Genomic DNA, 22,090 nt, shown 5'->3' with positions numbered 1-22,090 from the left:
GATAAAATCAGGCATTGCTGCCTTTCATTAATACATAATTTACCATTTAACTCATGTTCTACTAAGTGTTTGGTACTGTATAGTTTATAGCATAATCATAAACTATGTAGGTATCAAATATGAATACAACACAAATTCTAAAGCAATAACAGATAAATATAACAAAAGACATTAAACTGGCAACAATCCAATAACATGACAACTGTTAAATGTATAGTAAAATAAGTGTTGAATTTCAGCTGAGAGGCACATGATGAATTTGAAGAGCGAGAACATGTCAGACTTTGGATCTCTTCAAGAAACAAAAGATTATACCTCCTACTCTCTGATAGAAAGGTCTGTGACATTGATCTTAATTTCTTGGCAGCCTTTGTTCTTCTTTGCATATGCTCATACTATTACATAGGCACACATGTAATCAATTAACCCTAAAATATTAGAATCTTTTTTCATTGATGTTGTGCGCTCATAGCAGAGTGCTTAAAAACACTGCCAATATTAAGTTAAGTTTGAGATATTAAAGTATTGTTTCACCATACATATTTACAGAAAGAAAAGTATTAATACTGTTCTCTGACAGGCATACTGTTGCTAAGCATAGGAAATGGTAGAAATAAATGGGCAATTTTTACATTGGAGAGATATGCAAAGTGGGGTCAAGACTGGGACCAGCCCTTTTTAATTAGTTTATATAATTTATAATTATATGGAATTAGTTGATGAGAAGTGAGATGGCTGAATTTGCTCTATTACAAAACTCTTCAAAATAATAAAATAAAAGAATTGTGAAGTCTTCCAAAAGGATCTCTCCAAACTAGGTAAATGGCCTTCAAAATGGTAAATGCAGCTAGAAACACATCTCACATATACAGGTAGTCCTTGTTTAGCGACCACAATTGGGACCCGCAACTTGGTTGTCAAGGGAAGTGGTCACTAAGTGAAACTGCAACTGCGCTTACGATCTTACTTCAGCTTTCCTTTGCTTTACAGACTTGCAAAGGTCATAAATGCAAGGATTGGTCACAAAGTTGCTTTTTCATCATCGTCATAACTGCAAAGGGCCACTAAATGAGGCAGTTGCTAAACGAGGACAACCTGTGCATTATAATCTCTAAGCTGGAAATGACTGATCAGGAAAGGATGTTGTAACCACAGTGACTATGAAAATGCCAGGCCAATCTGATGATGCTTTAAGAAGGGTAAATTCCACGGTTGGAAGCATTAGGAAGGGAACTGACAATCTATAGTCATTTTCTCATATAAATAGACAAGATTATAAACAATTCTGGTCATTAAAGCTCAAAATGTAGAAATGGAAAAGTTGTATGTGTTTGTATGTACAATATGTGTATGTGTGTGTGTATATACAGTCAGGTCCAGAAATATTGGGACACCGACACAATTCTAACATCTTTGGCTCTATACACCACCACAGTGGATTTGGAATGAAACAAACACAATGTGCTTTAACTGCAGACTGTCAGATTTAATTTGAGGGTATGTACATCCAACTCAGATGAACGGTGTAGGAATTACAACAGTTTGCATATGTGCCTCCCACTTGTCAAGGGACCAAAAGTAATGGGACAGAATAATAATCATAAATCAAACTTTCCCTTTTTAATACTTGGTTGCAAATCCGTTGCAGTCAATCACAGCCTGAAGCCTGGAAGGCATAGACATCACCAGACGCTGGGTTTCATTCCTGGTGATGCTCTGCCAGGCTTCTATTGCAACTGTCTTCAGTTCCTGCTTGTTCTTGGGGCATTTTCCCTTCAGTTTTGTCTGCAGCAAGTGAAATGCATGCTCAATGGGATTCAGGTCAGGTGATTGACTTGGCCATTGCATAACATTCCACTTCTGTCCCTTCAAAAACTCTTTGGTTGCTTTTGCAGTATGCTTTGGGTCATTGTCCATCTGTACTGTGAAGTGCCATCCATTGAGTTCTGCAGCATTTGGCTGAATGTGAGCAGATAATATTGCCCGAAACACTGCAGAATTCATCCTGCTGCTTTTGTCAGCAGTCACATCATCAATAAATACAAGAGAACCAGTTCCATTGGCAGCCATACATCCCACGCCATGACACTACCACCACCATGCTTCACTGATGAGGTGGTATGCTTAGGATCATGAACAGTTCCTTTCCTTCTCCATACTCTTCCCATCACTGTGGTACAAGTTGATCTTGGTCTCATCTGTCCATAGGATGTTGTTCCAGAACTGTGAAGGCTTTTTTAGATGTCGTTTGGCAACCTCTAATCTGGCCTTCCTGTTTTTGAGGCTCACCAATGGTTTACATCTTGTGGTGAACCCTCTGTATTCACTCTGGTGAAGTCTTCTTTTGATTGTTGACTTTGACACACATACACCTACCTCCTGGAGAGTGTTCTTGATCTGGCCAACTGTTGTGAAGGGTGTTTTCTTCACCAGGGAAAGGATTCTTCGGTCATCCACCACAGTTGTTTTCCATTGTCTCCCGGGTCTTTTGGTGTTGCTGAGCTCACCGGTGCGTTCCTTCTTTTGAGAATGTTCCAAACAGTTGTTTTGGCCACGCCTAATGTTCTTGCTATCTCTCTGATGGGTTTGTTTTGTTTCTTCAGCCTAATGATGGCTTGCTTCACTGATAGTGACAGCTCTTTGGATCTCATCTTGAGAGTTGACAGCAACAGATTCCAAATGCAAATAGCACACTTGAACTGAACTCTGGGCCTTTTATCTGCACATTGTAATTGGGGTACTGAGGGGATATCACGCACCTGGCCATGGAACAGCTGAGAAGCCAATTGTCCTATTACTTTTGGTCCCTTCACAAGTGGGAGGCACATATGCAAACTGTTGTAATTCCTACACCGTTCACCTGAGTTGGATGTACATACCCTCAAATTAAAGCTGACAGTCTGCAGTTAAGGCACATTGTGTTTGTTTCATTCCAAATCCATTGTGGTGGTGTATAGAGCCAAAGATGTTAGAATTGTGTCGATGTCCCAATATTTCTGGACCTGACTGTATATATATATATGATAGAGGCATACAAAATATGTGCGGTATGGGAAAAGTTAAGATTTTTTTGCTTTTTTCTTGCATTGAAATTAAACTCAAGGAGATTCAGAACAAAAAATCTGTACATAAGCAGACAGGTAGTCCTTGCTTAATGACCACAATAGGGACCGGAAAATTGGTTGTTAAGTGGGGCAGTTATTAAACAAGTCACCACATGACCAGATCCTGATTTTACAAACATATTTACAAGTTGTTGAGTGAATCACCATGGTCGTTAAGCAAATCACATGGTCATTAAGCGAATCCAGCTTCCCCAATGGATGTTTTTTGCTAGAATTCACTTAACAACCATGTGATTCACTTAATGACTATCATAAGAAGGTCACAAATTGCGATCATGTGACCACGGGGGGGTGCGACAATTTGTGATGGTCATGAGAGTACAAGTCATAAAGTGCTTTTTTTGAGACTGGTGTAACATTGAACCATCATTAAAAGAACAGTCATTAAGCAAGGACTACCTGTAAACAAAAAATGGAATTTGTTCCCATTAAGTGTAGTAATGGCCATCATTATAGATAGTTTGAAAAAATTAAGTGGATTATTTCAGTATAGGTTGGCTTCCTAGTTTCATTTTCCCCTCACCCCTCTATCACTTTCTAAATAGGCTAAAAGTGTCAGATAGGAAATAATATCCATTAAAAATACCGAAGTTCAGTTACTGAAATAGTTGGGATTTCCTCTGTCTGTACAATCTCATTATTAAGTCTCAGGATTATTTCCACCTACGGAAGTCAGTTTGCATCACCAAATATTTTCTCAGGCATTGAAATGCAGAGACTACACTGGTCTGAGGATGTTTGTTTTGGCAGAGAAAAAAATCATCTTCCTCTTTTCTCCTAAATACAATCCAATCTTCTTTTTTGCCAACTTCCTATAAGAAAAACAGGAAGAACACTCCAAACATGTTCAGAAACCTCAAACATGGAATTTGCAGATTCAGGATTCAAATAATTTCCCAACAATGTCAAGTGGGGGGTCAGGGTGGCAGAGGAATCTTATTTTCCTTAAATGGAACTCACCTCTCTGGTAAATTGGAACATACAGAACTCTGCTTTTAGTCCATGTCTTCCAGCAGAGTTAAATGCTTACAATTATTGCAAATGAATATTGTTCATGCTTTGCTCAGATAAAAATTCAAACTCTGCACTCATACTGGCAACGATTGGCACAAGGCTCTTCTGCTGGGAAAGGTGGAAGGAAAGAGAAAAAGAGGATGACCAGCAGCAAGGTGGATGGGCTAATTTACAGTGGTGATGAGTAAACCATTGGGAGACTTGAAAGAATAGGTTTTGGATAGATCATCATTGAGAAAATCTATGTGGTCACTAGAGTTGAAAATAACTTGATGGCACATAGTCACCCATTGCTACAATCCATTTCCTTGTGTGCCCTCAACCCCCTGAAACCTTTTCCTCCACAATCACCTGCTGACCTCTCTCCAACCCCAGGGGTCCCCTTCTCATCCTACTAATCACCTACCTACCATGGACCAATGTGTTATGCTACATCATCTTGCTGAGAAATATAACTTGCCTCAAAGGCCCCTTTATGTTGCCTTTATAGATTTAACTGCGGCCTTTGATTCAGTACCTCATTAAAGACTCTGAAGTAAATTAGCTGCCACTTTGACTGACGTCTCCTTAAATTATATAACTAATTTATGCAACTTAATTAATCCTATCTCTCCTTGCAAAGATATCAAACAAAGCTATAACCTTGTCCCATTACTGTTTAATTTTTATATTAATGACATTGTTGAGGTTTTTGTCAAGCCAGAATTCCATCCTCTATCCCTTAACCATTGCCCTATTTCTATTCTTTATACTGATGTTACAGCCACTTTGTTATCTGATGATGCCTTAAAACTTTATTGCTTTATTTTGCTAGAGAATACCTTGAAATTAACCACTCCTAAACAAAGATTCTTGATATTCTCTTTAAGTCACCAATTAGATTCTATTTTATTTTTTGCTTTAAGTTCCAAATTAGATGGATGATTAATGGCAAGCCCATGGAACAAGTTAAATCTTTTAAGTACTTGTGTATTTAATTTCTGCTTCTAGCTGCTGGTCAATTTCAAGTGAGAGCTCCCTATGAAAAGCAGCTGTTGCATTTGTTAAATTTGCAAGTCAGTTTGGAAATTACTGTGCCCTGGCAGCCATTAAAGTATTTAAAGCCAAAGTTCTGGGTATAATGCTATGTGGCATTCAGCTGTGTATTTATAAGGAGACCCCAAGCTTAGAAGTCATCCAATCAAAATTTGTAAAAACTATAACAGTCATTCCTCACTCGACTTCTAATACTTCAGCATGGATAGAATTAGGCTGCATCTCCTTTGGGGGCTGGAGTAAGACTCTGCTGACTCAAATTCTGGTTGAAGGGGGACTTCCCTAGTTCATCTCATCTTGCTAAATAGAACTGGTTCTATCCTAAGGAGACTAATTAATAATAACTTGGCATATTGTGGCCTTTCCTTGCTGGCACTTTCTGCCCTTGGCCTGGATAAAACTCTGGCTGAATCAAAGCAGAGGCTTTGGGACTTAAATATTTAAATTGATAGAACCAGTGGTTCCCATCTTTTCTACAGCATAACTTCCCTGCCTCCCTGAACTGTCCCTAGATACATTTTTAATATCCTACATGCTCCTCCTTTATCCTGGCATGAACTAGGGTGGTGTTTATTTGGATGACAATTGGCAGTTATAGTAATCATCAATATAAAAGACACACTTGGCCTGTGCTCAAATGCGGAGGTTGTATATGCATTGTATTGCTATTAAAATTACCCTTATGCATCCAAAAGAGAGCCAGTTGGGTGTAATAGTTAAGGCACCAGGCTAGAAACTGGGAGACCATAAGTTTTAGTCCCACCTTAGGTATAAAACCAGCTGGGTGACCTTGGGCCAGTTACTCTCTCTCAGCCCTGGGAATGGAGTCAAACCATTTCTGAAAAACCTTGCCAAGAAAACTGCAAGGACCTGTCCAGGCATTTGCCAGGAGTCAAGACTAATTCAAAGGTACCAAAAAAAAAAAAATAGTATCCAAAGGCAGTCAAAACTCATAGTTCCAATAGTCAATAATTTTAATTGCTCTCATGATTACATTTTTGCTTTCTTTTTTTCTGTGATCAATTCTCAGAACCCTCTAACAAGTTTAAAAAATTCCTATCAATAGCTATTTATTGCATAAAGTTCCCTTTAAATCTGTTTCAATAAAACTCCAAGAATTAAGATGCTACTATTCCCCTTTAATCAAAATCTTTTTAGATTGGGCTAGGGTTCATATAATTATTCATTTTAGTTGAAAGTATCTGAGGAAATTTGGAAAATTACACAATGGTTTTCAATAATCAGTTTTAATGTTTTATTGGTCATTTTCCTCTGGCCATATAAAGTGATACAAGACAATTCATTCTTTGTTTTTAAATGTTTAATATAGCAAAATACTGGAACATGAAAGTACTTTCCTTTTAGTAATAATATTTAAAAGCATTGGAAAACAGCATTGGCTGAAGAAATTAACACAACTGCAAAGAGTTTTGAAAAACTGTGATTTTATTCATATATGTTTTCAATTTTTTAGTTGTAGCATTTATTTCTAATAGATTACTTTCTCTGTGGATGGCTTTTTGATAGACTAATTGAGGAGTCCTTGTGGTTCTCTGAGCTTGGTTCCTTTCTTGCAGACGTTTCATTACCCGGCTAAGTAACATCTTCAGTGCTCGAAGGGAGTGGGGTTTGCTCTCTGTCTCTGTATATACTTGCCCTGTCACTGTTGTTGGTGGTGGTGTTTTCTCCTTGGTAGTTCCTTGATTAGGCTGTTTTCTGCTTGATTGTCTGTCTGAGTTGGTAGTTCCTTGATTAGGCTGTTTTCTGCTTGATTGTCTGTCTGAGTTGGTAGTTCCTTGATTAGGGTATGTTTACTGGTGATTGTTTGTTTAGTGTTACTCTCTGCTTATCTGGGTGTTGATTGCTGGTGAGGAGGTGTTCTGGTCTTTTTGTTTCCTTTTTATTGTCTCTTTTGAATAATGTGTAGATGTTGTTTATCTCTATGTGCCTGTTGATGGCTGACTTGTCTGAATACCAAGCTTGCAGGAATTCCCTCGCGTTTTTGGATTTAGCTTGGTCTAAGATGCTGACAGTTTCCCAGTTGAATAATTCATTACAGACATTTAAAATGTACCATTTTTATGAATGTACTTACATATATCCATACTATGCATGCTTTTTTTAAAATTATTTTTCTATAGTTCTTTTTTATGGGTTTGCTTTGTTGTCTCTTCTAGTTGCATTGTTTTGCTGATCACTGTCTGTAAAATGAAGTCTGGTAATGAACTATCAAAATTAGTGAAAGAGTGCTGAGAACAGTGAAGAATCTTGCATTTGGCAAGAGGTGTTTATAACGAAGTTCGGTGGGCAATTGCTTCAGATAATGTTGTTAAAGCTTGATTTTTTATAAAAGAAGCAGCCAGCCATAACAAATTATTTTCAACTTCTATTGTTTTGCTCTGTACCAATGTGAAAAAGAAACACAATGTTCTTTGTGTTTTGTTCCTTCCATTAAGCTTCTATAACTACAGAGACTTGCAAATTAAGTTTCACCAGTTTTATGAGCAAACTTTTACTATACACATTTAAAAACACTTTTAAGTAAACATTTTAACTTATTTCACATGATCATGAGTACATAGCCCTTCACTAACAATACAGACAGCTGTTTGCCAAATCTCCATTGAAAAAAATGGGGCGAACACTGCTATTTTTGCCTTTTCATAAAAAGTAGTTTCTCTTTCTCTTGTACATTGTTTCTTTGTTTTATGTATGTATGTGTATTTATGTATCTGTACCTAAATACCATTCATGTTACATTTTTAGGTACTGTATAATTTTAAAATTATTTTTATTATTGTAAAAATTATAAATATTATTAGAGATAAGTGTATATTTCTGCATAGACATACTTTTCAGGAGATTATATTCCAGTAAATCATAGACAAGGGATACTGTAGAGATCAAGGCCACTCTGTTTCATGCAGTATCAAAGAGAACCCGGAGGAAAGAAACCCCTGTTCTTGCCATGTCCTCAAGAACAGTGCAGGAGCTTGTAAGCTTTTTCCTATTTTCCTCATTTTATCTCTCTGCATTTTTAGAATCTGCTTGCCATTTTCTACTATATATTATTTTGTAGTGAGAGAAAGCTCTAACTAAAATCCACAGATTGGGCTTTTAAGTATTAAAGAAAAAATTACTTTTTTTTCCTAGAGGATTTTTTCCTAGAGGATCCCTATAAAACCTGAGTTTATCTTGGTCATTTTGATCCCCCCGAGATGATTTAAAGAAGTTCACTTACTGTAGACATGGGATTTGAGCTCAAGCCTTCTCTTGGCCTCTCCAGTCCTTCCTATTAAGTTAAAAGGCTTGACCTCTTTGTTAAGAGGTCAAAGACCTTAAAAACACATATTTTAAGAGTTTCTTTAACTTTGATTTTTAGTTTCAAAATCACAGAATCACAGGACTGAAAGAGTCCATTTAGGGCACCAAGGCTGATCTTCAGCTCACTGCCGGAATCCAAATTACAGCAGTCTATTACAATCCAGTTAAAGTGGAGCTCATCATTTCATTGGGTTATTGATTCCATTACTGGGCAGTTCTTACAGTGTGGATGTTTTTCTCCCTTACACTTGTGGTGTTTGAAAGTTGAAATGATATTTGTAAAGGTGGATTTTTTAAAGTTTTCTTAGTTAAGAATTGATTTTTTTCAATGTAAAATCTTATTCCCATGCTAGCAGCAGAAATGTAACTATATAAAAATCAAGCAAGCTGTGAGGATCCAGGGGACCCTTTAGCATTGTAATTTAATTTGGTGTGGCGCCAAGGAAGGGAGCAGAAGCCAGACAACAAGGCCTAAAAATGTCAGGTAAAGGGTATTGTAAAATTGGTAATCTTATAATACAGTGGGGAAAAAAAGTATTTAGTCAGCCACCAATTGTGCAAGTTCTCCCACTTAAAAAGATGAGAGAGGTCTGTAATTTTCATCATAGGTATACCTCAACTATGAGAGACAAAATGGGGGAAAAAATCCAGAAAATCACATCGTCTGATTTTTAAAGAATTTATTTGCAAATCATGGTGGAAAATAAGTATTTGGTCACCTACAAACAAGCAAGATGTCTGGCTCTCACAGACCTGTACCTACTTCTTTAAGAGGCTCCTCTGTCCTCCACTCGTTACCTGTAGTAATGGCACTTGTTTGACCTTGTTATCAGTATAAAAGACACCTGTCCACAACCTCAAACAGTCACACTCTAAACTCCACTATGGCCAAGACCAAAGAGCTGTTGAAGGACACCAGAAACAAAATTGTAGACCTGCACCAGGCTGGGAAGACTGAATCTGCAATAGGCAAGCAGCTTGGTGTGAAGAAATCAACTGTGGGAGCAATAATTAGAAAATGGAAGACATACAAGACCACTGATAATCTCCCTCGATCTGGGGCTCCACGCAAGATCTCACCCCGTGGGGTCAAAATGATCACAAGAACGGTGAGCAAAAATCCCAGAACCACACAGGGGGGCCTAGTGAATGACCTCCAGAGAGCTGGGACCAAAGTAACAAAGGCTACCATCAGTAACACACTATGCTGCCAGGGACTCAAATCCTGCAGTGCCAGACGTGTCCCCCTGCTTAAGCCAGTACATGTCCGGGCCCGTCTGAAGTTTGCTAGAGAGCATTTGGATGATCCAGAAGAGGGTTGGGAGAATGTCATATGGTCAGATGAAACCAAAGTAGAACGTTTTGGTCTAAACTCAACTCGTCGTGTTTGGAGGAGAGAGAATGCTGAGTTGCATCCAAAGAACACCATACCTACTGTGAAGCATGGGGGTGGAAACATCATGCTTTGGGGCTGTTTTTCTGCAAAGGGACCAGGACGACTGATCCGTGTAAAGGAAAGAATGAGTGGGGCCATGTATCGTGAGATTTTGAGTGAACACCTCCTTCCATCAGCAAGGGCACTGAAGATGAAACGTGGCTGGGTCTTTCAGCATGACAGTGATCCCAAACACACCGCCCGGGCAATGAAGGAGTGGCTTCGTAAGAAGCATTTCAAGGTCCTGGAGTGGCCTAGCCAGTCTCCAGATCTCAACCCCATGGAAAACCTTTGGAGGGAGTTGAAAGTCCGTGTTGCCCAGCGACAGCCCCAAAACATCACTGCTCTAAAGGAGATCTGCATGGAGGAATGGGCCAAAATACCAGCAACAGTGTGTGAAAACCTTGTGAAGACTTACAGAAAACGTTTGACCTCTGTCATTGCCAACAAAGGATATTTAACAAAGTATTGAGATGAACTTTTGATATTGACCAAATACTTATTTTCCACCATGATTTGCAAATAAATTCTTTAAAAATCAGACAATGTGATTTTCTGGATTTTTTCCCCCATTTTGTCTCTCATAGTTGAGGTATACCTATGATGAAAATTACAGGCCTCTCTCATCTTTTTAAGTGGGAGAACTTGCACAGTTGGTGGCTGACTAAATACTTTTTTGCCCCACTGTATGTTGACTCACTGTGCAGTAGTTCTGAAAAAGGAAATTCCATACTAGGGAGGAAAAGGACTGAAAATAAATTGGTCAACATAGCAAAGCCCATATATGCATGCATCTATGGTACATCTGTATTTAGAATACAGGATACAGTTCCGATGACTGCAGTTGAAAAGGGATATAATAGCAAACAGTGCAGAAGAAGGCAAACAAAATAATGGGGTTCAACACCTTCCATGTGAGAATAAGCTGCTTGAGAGTTTTCAGCTCAGAAAAAAAGATGACTGAGGGGGACACAATCAAGATTTATAAAACCTGTATCACATGGAGAATGTGGATGGGGAAGTTTTTCTCTGTCTCTAAAAACAGAGGTTAATCCAGGACAGATTATTGAAGTTTAGAACAGACAAAAGAAAGTACCTCTTTATGTATTGTATAATAAGTGACGTTAATAGCTTTAGATGGGTGGTGGTCGTGGATATATTCAGAGGACAGTTCTACTGAGGGCTATTAGTCTTGAAAATTTAATGTTATTTCCAATTTGGGGAAGCATACCTTCAAGTACCAGCTGCAGGGGCTGGATTATTTAATGTCTTTGTCTCCAAGAACACATGGCACTGGAGACAAGGGCCTCAAATACTGGCCTATTAACATATCTTCAAATATACAAAATATGTAATAGTTCATATGCCTAAATAGTGTTATTTTCTATCTTTATAGATGTCCCAAATTTCATTGCAGCATGAGCTAAAAAAGAAAAAGAGACGTGCTCCTCCCCCACCAACTCCTGCAATGCCAAACAGATCTGAAGAAATGGAAGATAAAAGACAAAGTACAATTGGTAAGAGTAATTAGTTTTGACACCAGTGCATGTGACCTTTGCTGCTCTGCAGGTTGTGTGATGCATCAACAATCATACTAAAATATATCCCAGGTGACAAAATACTATGTAATCTGGAAAATTATTAACGTAACAGAATGAAAGTCTGGAAACAACAAAGTATTTGATCATTTATTTTCTAACTTACTGCATAAACCTTTTTTGGATACATGCAAACATCTGTGATGTATGTTAATATTTAAGGTGCATTGCTTTTTTTTTTTTTTTTACACATTTGAATATATTTTTGAAATACATTATCTGTTAATGTAACATTTCAGTACAAGGCTTATTCCCAGGAAAGTAGATGAATGATTTTGCATTCTTTAAATATATAATTAACTAAATAAGATTTAGCATGCTTAATTTGGCTAGATGAAGCCCTAGTCTTAAATAGTATTTATTGATTGGAAAGTTCTTAATTAGTTAATTAATATATTAAGATCTATAAACATGGACAAAGTTAAGCACTTTGATTTTAACATCAAACAGAGGAGTTGTAGCTGTTTTATGTTCTTTTCTCTTGAGTCAAAACAAAGGTTCTGCACATCTGTGCAGCTACCTGAAACCTCTATTATTAGGCAGTTTGTACAACTGGTAGAAAAAACAATAAGATATAAATAATTCTGGCAAAAATGTTACACTTTGCTAAAAATTGAACAAGCTTAGTGAAGCTGAAAATCTTGTCAAGATCATTTAGACTTATGTTTGATAAACTGGCAAACTTTTTCATGGATTTCTAAATCTGTGATGTGATTTGATTTGATGTCACACTTGATGTCAACTTCATACAGATTTTTCTCCGTGATGATCTGTCCCCAACCTGGTCTTTCAGGTCTTCCAGTACTGCACCCATTGCTGCTATAATTGAGTCCATCCATCTTGCTGCATGTCGTCCTCTTCTCTCTCCTTCCACCTTTCCTTTTTTTAAAATAGTAATTTAGTAGTACTACTGTTTATTAATAGTAAAAAGGAAAAATATTGCATGAAAAAAATAGAAAAATAGAAAAGAAAGAAAAAATAAGAATATAGTAAAGAAAAAGAAATATATAAAGAAATGACTTCCTCCTTCATCACAAGTATAAACAATTTTAGTAATAATCACCTTCTCTTAAAACACAACAAATGATCTCTTCTCATATCTCATATCTTGTCTATAAACAAATCCTGAAAGCCTCATCATTCAGTCCTGGTCTGCAAAAGTCCATTAAGGGTTACCAGAGATAACAACGTATCTATTTTAACCTTGATCAAATAAATCAACTTTATATTCCTTCCTTTTACTTTTAACAATCTTGATTTTTAATCCCTTCCAATAATGTCCTAGAACTTGATTTCTTTTCATTTTTTCTTTCTCTTCTCACAAAATTCTTCAAAACTTTTAACAAGTTTCTTTGATAACTCCAGTTATCCAGGTCACTCTTTTGATTTCTTATTTGTATATCCCTTTAAATTATTAAGATTATTGAAAGATTTTGGAATTAATTATAAGAATCCTTCCTGTGGGAAATAATTATTAATGATTATTATTTAATTATTAAGAAATCAGCTGGTTTCATTTGTATATCCAGTGTAGCATCTTTTTCCATATCATTCTTGTAGCCTGTCATTTTAAAATCCACTTTCAGATCAGTCTCTGTCTTGTCCGGTATAACTTTTTCCTCTTCTATAACAACTTTTAAACTCAGTCTATCCATAATGGCAGACACTCTTAAAATTAGCTTCCATGGGTCCATTGTTCACAAATATCCTTTAATACATCCAATGTTAAAGTATTTTGCTCCATTCTATATTAGTAAGTTGAATTTAAGTGTTCTTCTCTTTTAATTGTAATTTTTAGTTTCTTCTGGTTCCCTCTAGTGTCCAACCTTCAAAGTCCCTTCCTATCATGTTTTTTTTTTAAGAATTCAAAACAGCAGCATTTTCCCATGGGGAGGATTCTTATAATTAATTCCAAAATCTTCAAATCCACCTGGATCCTTAGTCCATTTGTAACTTTCTGAAATCAACTTTCTAATCACCCTTTTGCTGTTTATTCCAAAAAAATAATTTTTTAAAGTCCTTAAACTTGTATTTAAAACCTCTTTCTCTAAGGATTGAAGGAAACTCACCCAGTGCCATAAAGCTTGTTGCTCCAAAGATTCCTAATAGCTGAAAACCATTTAACAAGCAATTTTCAAAAGGGATTAGAAAAGGAAGTATGTGAACCCTGTGTCCATAAAGGCGCCGATCAGAGTTTGAGCGAAGATGGTTTTTCCTCATCTCCCAGAGCTGTAAACCCACTAGAGACCACTGTCTTGTGGTCTCCTCATGAGGAGCAACTATCTGGAGCACTTGTGGGTGATCTCAAGTCCTCTCCTTGTTTGGAGAGGAATTACGAAGAGCTAGTCTGCTTGTTGGTTCTTAATTTCACCACGGTCATTGGTTCCCTTTTAGCAGAGCCATCTTCAGTTCACCATTTCTTACCTGGAAGTCTCTCCTTCCACCTTTCCCAGCATTATAAACTTATCACAGAGATCTAGGTCTTTGCCTAATGTGTGTGAAGTAGGATAATTTAAGCCTGGTCATCTGTATCTCAAGTGAGAACTCTCAGTTGATTTGTTCAGTGATTGATTTATTTTATTAGCTATCCATGGTATTCTCAGGAGCCTTCTCCAACACTAGAGTTCAAAAGCATCAATATTCTGTGTATTCTGTTTCTCCAAAGTCCAACTTTTGCTTCCATAGAGTGTCACAGGGAAAACCATTGCCTGCACGATACTGAACTTCGTTGATACTATGTAGCCACATCCTGACATCTGAATATTATTATTTATTAAATTTTATTATTATTAATCTTAATCTTTGATATAAGTTGTATGTAATTCAAGTTACTAATCACTGTTTTTTTATAAAGCTTTTTAAGGATCTGTCATGCATTTTAGGCCCTCTGTGATACCTTTAGGGTCATATTAGGACCATTACAATCAGGGTTCAGGCCCAGAAATGGGATATAGACAGCTTTGGTTGCTTTGGTTGATGACCTATGAATGGGGGTAGTACACTTGTCCTGGTCCTTTTGGACCTTTCAGTAGCCTTCATTATCATCAACCATGGTACCCTTCTGGACTAGCTACAGGAATTGAAGACACTGTTCTGCAGTGGTTCCACTCCTTCCTCAGTGGTTGATAGCAATAGGTGGTAGTCAAGGGAGAGAGACTGGCACTGTAGTTGCTCTCCTGTGGGGTATCCCAGGAGTCAGTGCTTTCCCCCTTGCTATTCATCATCTACATGAAACCGCTTGGGGAGGTAATCCGACATCTTGGGGTCTGGTAAACAATATGCTGATGATATCCAATTATATACCGTAACCCCAGGCTGGGCCAGAGATGCCAACAAAGTCTTGTCCCTATGCTTGAGGCTATGTGGGTCTGGATGGGAGAAAGCAGGCTTAAACTAAACCCTAGCAAGATGGAGCTACTGTTTGTAAACCAGTGTGGCTCTAAGCGCACTGTTTTGTTTCTGGACAGGGTGGCATAGTCCTTGAAGGAGCAGGCCCAGGGCTTCAGGTCCCCCTGGACTTGTGGCTCCTGCTTGATTAGCAGGTGGAAGCCATGGCCAGAGGATAGTGAGAAGACCTCACTACAGTGGCTCACACCCTCATCACCACCCATTGAGACCTTATGCCAGAAGAAGCAGCTGGTTGTCCCCCATTTTTGAAAGTTTGGGAGGCCAAAGCCCAGAAACACAATTTTTCAGTGACGGGGCCTGCTCTCTGGAGGGACTTCCAGTTGAGAGATTTGTATGTCTCCAATATTGTCTGCATTCTGGAAAAAGCTGAAGATAGAGCTTTTCCAGAGAGCTTTTGGGGCCTGACGCCACATATTTTGTTTGGGTTTTATTTGTCTCACCTTTTATATATCTTGTTAGCCACTGAGAGTGTTGTGATCATGGCAGCATACAAACAAATGAATAAATAAATTTGGTCTACAGAGACCAAGTGTGATTTATTGGTTTGTACATCTTTTTGAAAATATTTTAATGAGATTATATAAGAGCTATAATTAATTCCTAAGATTATATGAGAGTTTTAACAGTAGTTATATGAATGGCTCTTTCTGCATTTTGTGTGTGTGCTAATCATAAAGGCCAGGCAGAGGTAAGAAAATAATACACGTTAAAAAGGGATTGAGGATGGATTATTTCAAGTGATTCAAAGCCAAACATTTCATTTCAAGTAAGCAATCGTAAATGGCACACTAACTCTTTATGTTATTGATATGGCTATGCCTGCTTTGGAGTTTCAGATTTTCTTGAAAAATACATTAAAACTGACAAACAGCTAATACTTTGAAATAGCAATTTCCAAACACTAATCAGAAGGTGATTATTATGTATATTACTGCAAAGCCGTGTACATTACAGCAAATGTAATAGACATTTGATTTGATGGTCAAAGTAACTAGTGAATTCCAATTGATTCCCCTATAGGTAATGGACGGCAAGTGCCTCAAAAGCCTCCTAGAGGCAACACACGTGGTCCACCCCAATTAGTGATTCCCCCACCCCCACCATACCCTCCTCCTGACAAAGATACTATGGACCCAACTGTATTGTACAGTGAAGCAGATGTTACAGACCCAACTCAGCTGGTATCTAAAAGTATGTTTGAATAATTGTATATTTCTTTTTCTTTATATTTGTGGCAGTAAAGGGAATTGGGCTTTTCCAGACTTTCCTCTGTTCTGTTGCCTGTCATACATGTGCTTTCCTTTTCAATCTGTCTCCTTTTAACATTCTTAGTGTATTATATGAAATTTACTAATTAAAATATTGAATCCAGCCAGGCCAAATCTTTATTGGAAGTAGTAATTCAAGGATAATGATTTCAGTTATGACATTTTTGGCATTTGGATGGCAAGACCTGAGGTTCAATATTTCATTTTTATTTTATTTAACTTTTTATTTTCCTTTTATGGAACTTTATAGCCCATTTCTCATGAAGATAATAGGTTGAGTTGCAGTGCTAAATGGCCTTTATGCAGCTTAAGAACTTGAATGCAGGAGCACTGTGCCTTTTCCCAAATCCTGAATTAGTATAGTGCATAACACTATTTATTTAAAAAATAGTGTTGCATAAATAAATCCAATCAGTCCAGGAAGAACATACGAAAAAGAACACTTCTCTTAAGCAAGACTTAATCTAAAAAATCATAGTATGATTTTTTTTTTTGCATTTCATTTTAGTTATTGTTTAATTGAAATGTTAAGAATGTAATTACATTTGCAATTTGGAATATAATGAATGGGAACAGGAAAGAGCGAGATGGTTTAAAAGCAGGCTATTGTTGGGTTACTTATGACTTCTGCATAATTTGACAATACGTGACCAGTGACCCACAACAGCCATTTGTTTTGAGGGACATAGTCTGCCAGCTACCTGGGCTAAAAGAGAAGGATGAATGAAGGCAACTAGTGATCTTTCCCCAGTGTCTTTTAAGGAGAGGCCTGTTCCTGCCTCCCTCATCTGCTGTCAGTAGTCTCTTCCCAGAATCACTGATGACAGATAGAAAAACACGAGAAGACACTGTTTGCTACAGTGAAGACAATCTTTTGTCTCAGCTGAATTATAGATTCAGAAAAAAATTATTTCCAGGTCATTAACTGACAATTAGCTTTTTATCAATAGTAATCATTTTGTGCTAATGGAAAATCTAAAGGTGGGCAGAGGGCAGACAAGAAGTCCCAGTTTATCCAGATTAACCTCAAAAGGAAATTAAACAAAAAAATTTCATTTTAGCCCACAACCCAAGTCCAGTTCCAGCCATTTATCTCAGAACCAAGGCTAAAAGGTAGAGCTTGTGCCCTTGCAGCCACCATTTGTGCCATTTGTCCTGTTACTTGATCCACTGGATATCAAACCTGTCCCACCTGGTCTGGCAGAGAAGGCATGTTGCAGATCCCGTCAGTGAGAGAATGTCGACTGACGGGTCCTAGGAGGAGAGCTTTCTCTGCCGTTGCCCCTGCCCTATGGAATACTCTCCCCCTGACCCTCCCAGTTTTTTGGAGGGAATTGAAGACTTGGCTGTGCCAACTTGCCTGGGGCAAGGAAAGATACAATTGACCCTGGGGATGGCTGGCACCTTGACAATGCGCCCTGAGTTTATTAACATCTAATTAACATCTGCCTCTTGGATGTATTATAAAGGAAGTGTGTTTTGAACATACTGCAATTATTTAATTAATATTTATCTATTTTAATTAATATTTATTCTGTTCTTAACTGTAAACCGCCCAGAGTCATCCCACAGTGAGATGGGCGGTGACAAATTTGAAATGGGAAGGAAGGAAGGAAGGAAGGAAGGAAGGAAGGAAGGAAGGAAGGAAGGAAGGAAGGAAGGAAGGAAGGAAGGAAGGAAGGAAGGAAGGAAGGAAGGAAGGAAGACAGGTAGTCCAAATTTCTACATGCTGGTCTTTTGCTAAATTTTGTACATGTGATTTATTGAATACTGAACATCAGTTAATAAGGCAAACTTTGCAAGCACTTCCATGGCTTATTCAATCAAGTGAATAATCTGTGTAGCATCTGAAGTGGTATGGCCTAGAAACAGAATGTTTCCCCACTTGAATATAACCTTGGTTCAAATAGTCTCTAGCAACATGTTTGCCTTGTCACTGACATTGCCTTCATTTCATCCCTGGCCATGAGTGAGACAGGCTTAAGATGTCTGCAACTATACCAGTGTTAAAGTAGTATCCAACAAGAACCACAAGCCATATAAAATCTGATATGCTTTGCAACTGCAGTCAGAGATGAAGTCAAATGACCAGCAGAGGATGGGACTGGAGAAGTGCTTATTGGCCACTTCAGGCTAATGCTGTTTGCCCTCTTCCCTCCAGTTCTTGGTCAGCCTTATCTGCCACCATTTTGCTGTTGTCTCCCTGAATGCAACAGCACTTGAAACTTTAAAAAAAGGAATGTGCTTGTAACAGTCCCTCATATCAATGTCACTTCAAGTTTGGACTATCCTAAAGACCACTTGGAAATAAACTTTTGTCCCAACAATTACGATTCCAAGATAATGACCACTCAATATTGTTCTGGGCCATTCTGACAATTTCAGATCTTTTTAGATATTGGAATTCTGTGAGGACAGGGCATGGAGGAAACCTTCAGTCATCCAGTATTAGCTATTTCTGACCAATAGTGAAAACAGAGGACTGCCAGCCAGTCAGAGCTCTGTTATTAGCCAGTGCATAACTGTACTGTCCTGCCTTCCCCAGGTTCATGCCTACATCTTTTTCTTCTCTTCAAAAAATTAAAAGGAAATAAATGTGTTCTGTTCAACCATGATTCCACTCAGCTACCTTGTTAACATTTGGACCTCTACATGTTTTGTATACAAATCCCACATTACCCATCCATGGATAGATGTTTCTACTTTAGCTTACTAATATGGTTTCTTCTACTCTAATACCTGATTTTGATCAAACTTTCACTTTGTGAAGATTTGCTATGATTCATACATTCATTGCATGTATGGTTTGCTGAAGTTTTAATTAATTAACAGCCCCATCAGAACATATTAATTGGGAAGTAAACTGCACTAAATTTAGTACAATTTATTTCAAAGTAAATGTATCTAAGATACAGCCTAACACTGAAGTTCTATATGTGTCTACTTAGGAGTAAATAAATACAAGATTGTAGATAGTAAGCAATCGTTATAAATTAGGACCACTTTAAAATATTTCAAAATGTGATTCTATATGGCCAGAAGAACCCTATTTACAGGGATATGCCTGAGGTTGCATGTCCTTGAGCTGGCAGCAGTAGCCTCAGAGAATGAGTCATACTGTCAATTATACTGTTGTTGTTATTTGATTATTGTTCTTTTCAAGGGACCCCGAGCAGTATACAATGATTAAAGTATATGATCTGATTACTTATATTGCTTTTGTCCAAGAGTGTTGCATTCAGAATTGCTAGTACTCTTCTGATCTAAGAGTACTTCCTAAAAAGATCTTTCTTCCCCTGTGAATGTGCACTGAAATACAACATATTGTGGCTGTGAATTGTAGAAAAAGCTTATTTCAACAGTGTAAGTTGTCTTCCAAGGATGCTTCTTCACCTTTACTGATAGTTTCATTAGAAGCTCTTGAACATCTAAAAAGTCCAGGAGGATTGTAAAACAGTCTCTACATATTTATTGGTATTTACATGGTATATTGGTATTTATAATGTGAGAAGTAAGGATTTTGCTATTTTTTTAGTGGGATTTAATTTTTTAGTACAAAGATAGACATATCTGGATCCTGAAGTTCCAGATTTTATAGCCAAAAGAATTAAGATTTGTTGCCATCTAGTGGTCATCCGGCTTTTTGCAACTCATATCTGGTATGTGCACTCAAGGGCATATACAGTTAGCAATAGCAGTGATTACTTTCAACAATTTTTGCTGCTATCATATACAACAACAGTAGCACAACAGAGGTTTTCCTCCTGTCATCTAGACCACTATTTTGTTTCCCTCCACTATACCTCTAGGAGCAAGGAAACGTTTAATTAGTGCTTTGTAGAGAAAATGGCAGACATTCACTACATCTTTCCTACAATGCACTGGATGGTGGCTCTAGAATATAAAGGTGTGATTTTTGTTTATAGAAAATTCTCTTCAGTTTGTCCATGTAGCAGCAAGTATAAACATGTAGATATGCAGTGCACTCATATGTATGTCTAATAATTCCCTTGAATATAGTGGGATGTACTGCTAGATTAGTGAATATAGGATTGTGCTTTAAATTATTTTTGTTCAATTTTTAATGTATTATTTGCTTTTTTTCCCCAACAGTTTATTGTTGTGCATCATTCCCTTCACGTTCCAAGCCCATCTGAAACAGTTTGCCTCTTCCTCTGGTCTCCATCTTTCTGAAACCTGTTGCCTCTGCTGCCTTACCTGTCTTTATGTTGCCTTTTTCCTTCTTCACATGGAAAAAAGTTTTTCTTGCATGAATGACATCTTTAGATATCTCTTTCTTTTCATACATGTTGTTATTTTGCAGTGACAAATGTTTTCAGCTACAGTTCATATATGTTTATGAGATAAATTCTGTCCAGAAATTAGTGTATGAAGTTCAGTATTATGTTGATTTAAAATGATTATTTGCATGCTTTTTTGACTATTTAGATGGAGGAGATTTTCACTTTGTTGTTGTTGTTGAAAACCATATTATTTTGCTATTTTTCTTATCCTTTCCTTTTCAAGTATACATTTATGTGAGTGCTATTACTATATATTGTGCTATCTCTACACACATTTTATTTACATTGTTCTATGCCATTAGACATGCCTTAACGAAACAAGGTAATGAATGATACAAGGGGCCTTGCGCTAGTTCTCCATTGAGCTTGGAAAAAGTAGTGTAGGCTTTAATGCTTTTTAACTCTGTGGGGATTAATTCTAAGACATAAAGAATTGCACTGCTACCCTTACTCAGTTCAGTCAGATCTATTTCCAAGTAAAGTTGTAGGATTACATTCCTGCATGCTTACATAGGAATAAATCTCATTGATTTCAATGGACTTACCTCAGGATTTTACTATGAGACTTTAAACCCATACATACTTAGCATAAACTCCATTGAGAATAGCAAGATTTACTTCTGAATAGAGTTGCAGAGTTAATATTCTGTCAGACATAACAGCCATATCTTCATGTCACGTGAACAAGCTCAGTTGCTCTTGCTTGGCTTCTGTCAGTCAGAACCAGCGTCTGCAGTTTGCTCAGCATGATACGCAAACCCCTCATAAGGGACTAGAATTGGAAGGTACAGGTGTTCCAGTAAGTTGGAATTGGAAATGGGAGCTGTCAAGCACTGTGCATCTGCAGGCCACTTAATCACCAGAATGCTTCAAAATGTTGCCTTATGATGTGCAAACTAAGTCACAGGAAGATATACAGAAGATACAATGAATGTATACTAATTCATTACCTTTCTTGCTTTTCATACTACAGTGGTACCTCGGGATACGAACTTAATCCGTTCCGTGACTCTGGGCGTATCCCGAGTTGGTCGTAACCCGACGCAAATTTCCCCATAGGGTTCAATGTAAATCCGATTAATCTGTTCTGCCTTCCGAATTTGGTCGCACCCCGAAGCAAATTTCCCCATAAGGTTCAATGTAATTACTGTTAATCCGTTCTGGCATCCGCGGACCACGCGTCGGGCAGGAGAATGGCCGGGCGCCGCATGGCGTGGTGGGAAAAAGGCCGGGCACGGCGCGGTGCAGTGGGAGAATGGCTGGGTGCGATGCGGCACGGCGGGAGAACGGCCAGGCGCGGTGCGGCGCGGTGGGAAAAAGGCCGGGTGCGGCACGGCGGGAGAACGGCTGGGCACGGCGGGGCGGGGCAGGGCGGGAGGACGGCCGGGCGCTGCGCCGCCTGGCGGGAAAATGGCGGCGGACCACGTGTCGGGGGGGAAAATGGCCGCGGACCACATGTCAGGGCGGAAAAATGGCCGTACCCCGAGGCGGAGTTCGCACATCAAGGTAAATTTTTGCGGCCGGAGCTGGTCGTAACCCGACAAGTTCGTTAGTAGAGGCGTTCGTATCCTGAGGTACC

The 22,090-nt window shown here is 38.2% G+C and overlaps 1 protein-coding gene across 3 annotated transcripts in view; it reads left to right on the top strand.

Moving 5' to 3' along the window:
• Positions 1 to 22,090, top strand: part of COBL (cordon-bleu WH2 repeat protein) — a 138,272-nt gene that overhangs the window by 79,761 nt on the left and 36,421 nt on the right. For 2 of the 3 annotated variants that reach the window (XM_088150127.1, XM_088150126.1), the window contains 2 exons: positions 11,330 to 11,450; positions 15,960 to 16,130. In XM_088150127.1, coding sequence (XP_088006253.1) covers positions 11,330 to 11,450; positions 15,960 to 16,130 — 292 coding nt within the window. The remainder of the gene's footprint in view (positions 1 to 11,329; positions 11,451 to 15,959; positions 16,131 to 22,090) is intronic. The other variant, XM_088150128.1, reaches the window with a different exon arrangement.

The sequence above is a fragment of the Python bivittatus genome, unplaced genomic scaffold (genome assembly GCF_059951505.1).
Source record: "Python bivittatus isolate LINGU-HERP-01145 unplaced genomic scaffold, Pbiv_v1 ctg000610_np1212, whole genome shotgun sequence".
Lineage (NCBI taxonomy): Eukaryota > Metazoa > Chordata > Lepidosauria > Squamata > Pythonidae > Python > Python bivittatus.
The sequence above is the reverse complement of the archived record's forward strand: the minus strand, read 5'-3'. Positions and strand labels throughout refer to the sequence as shown.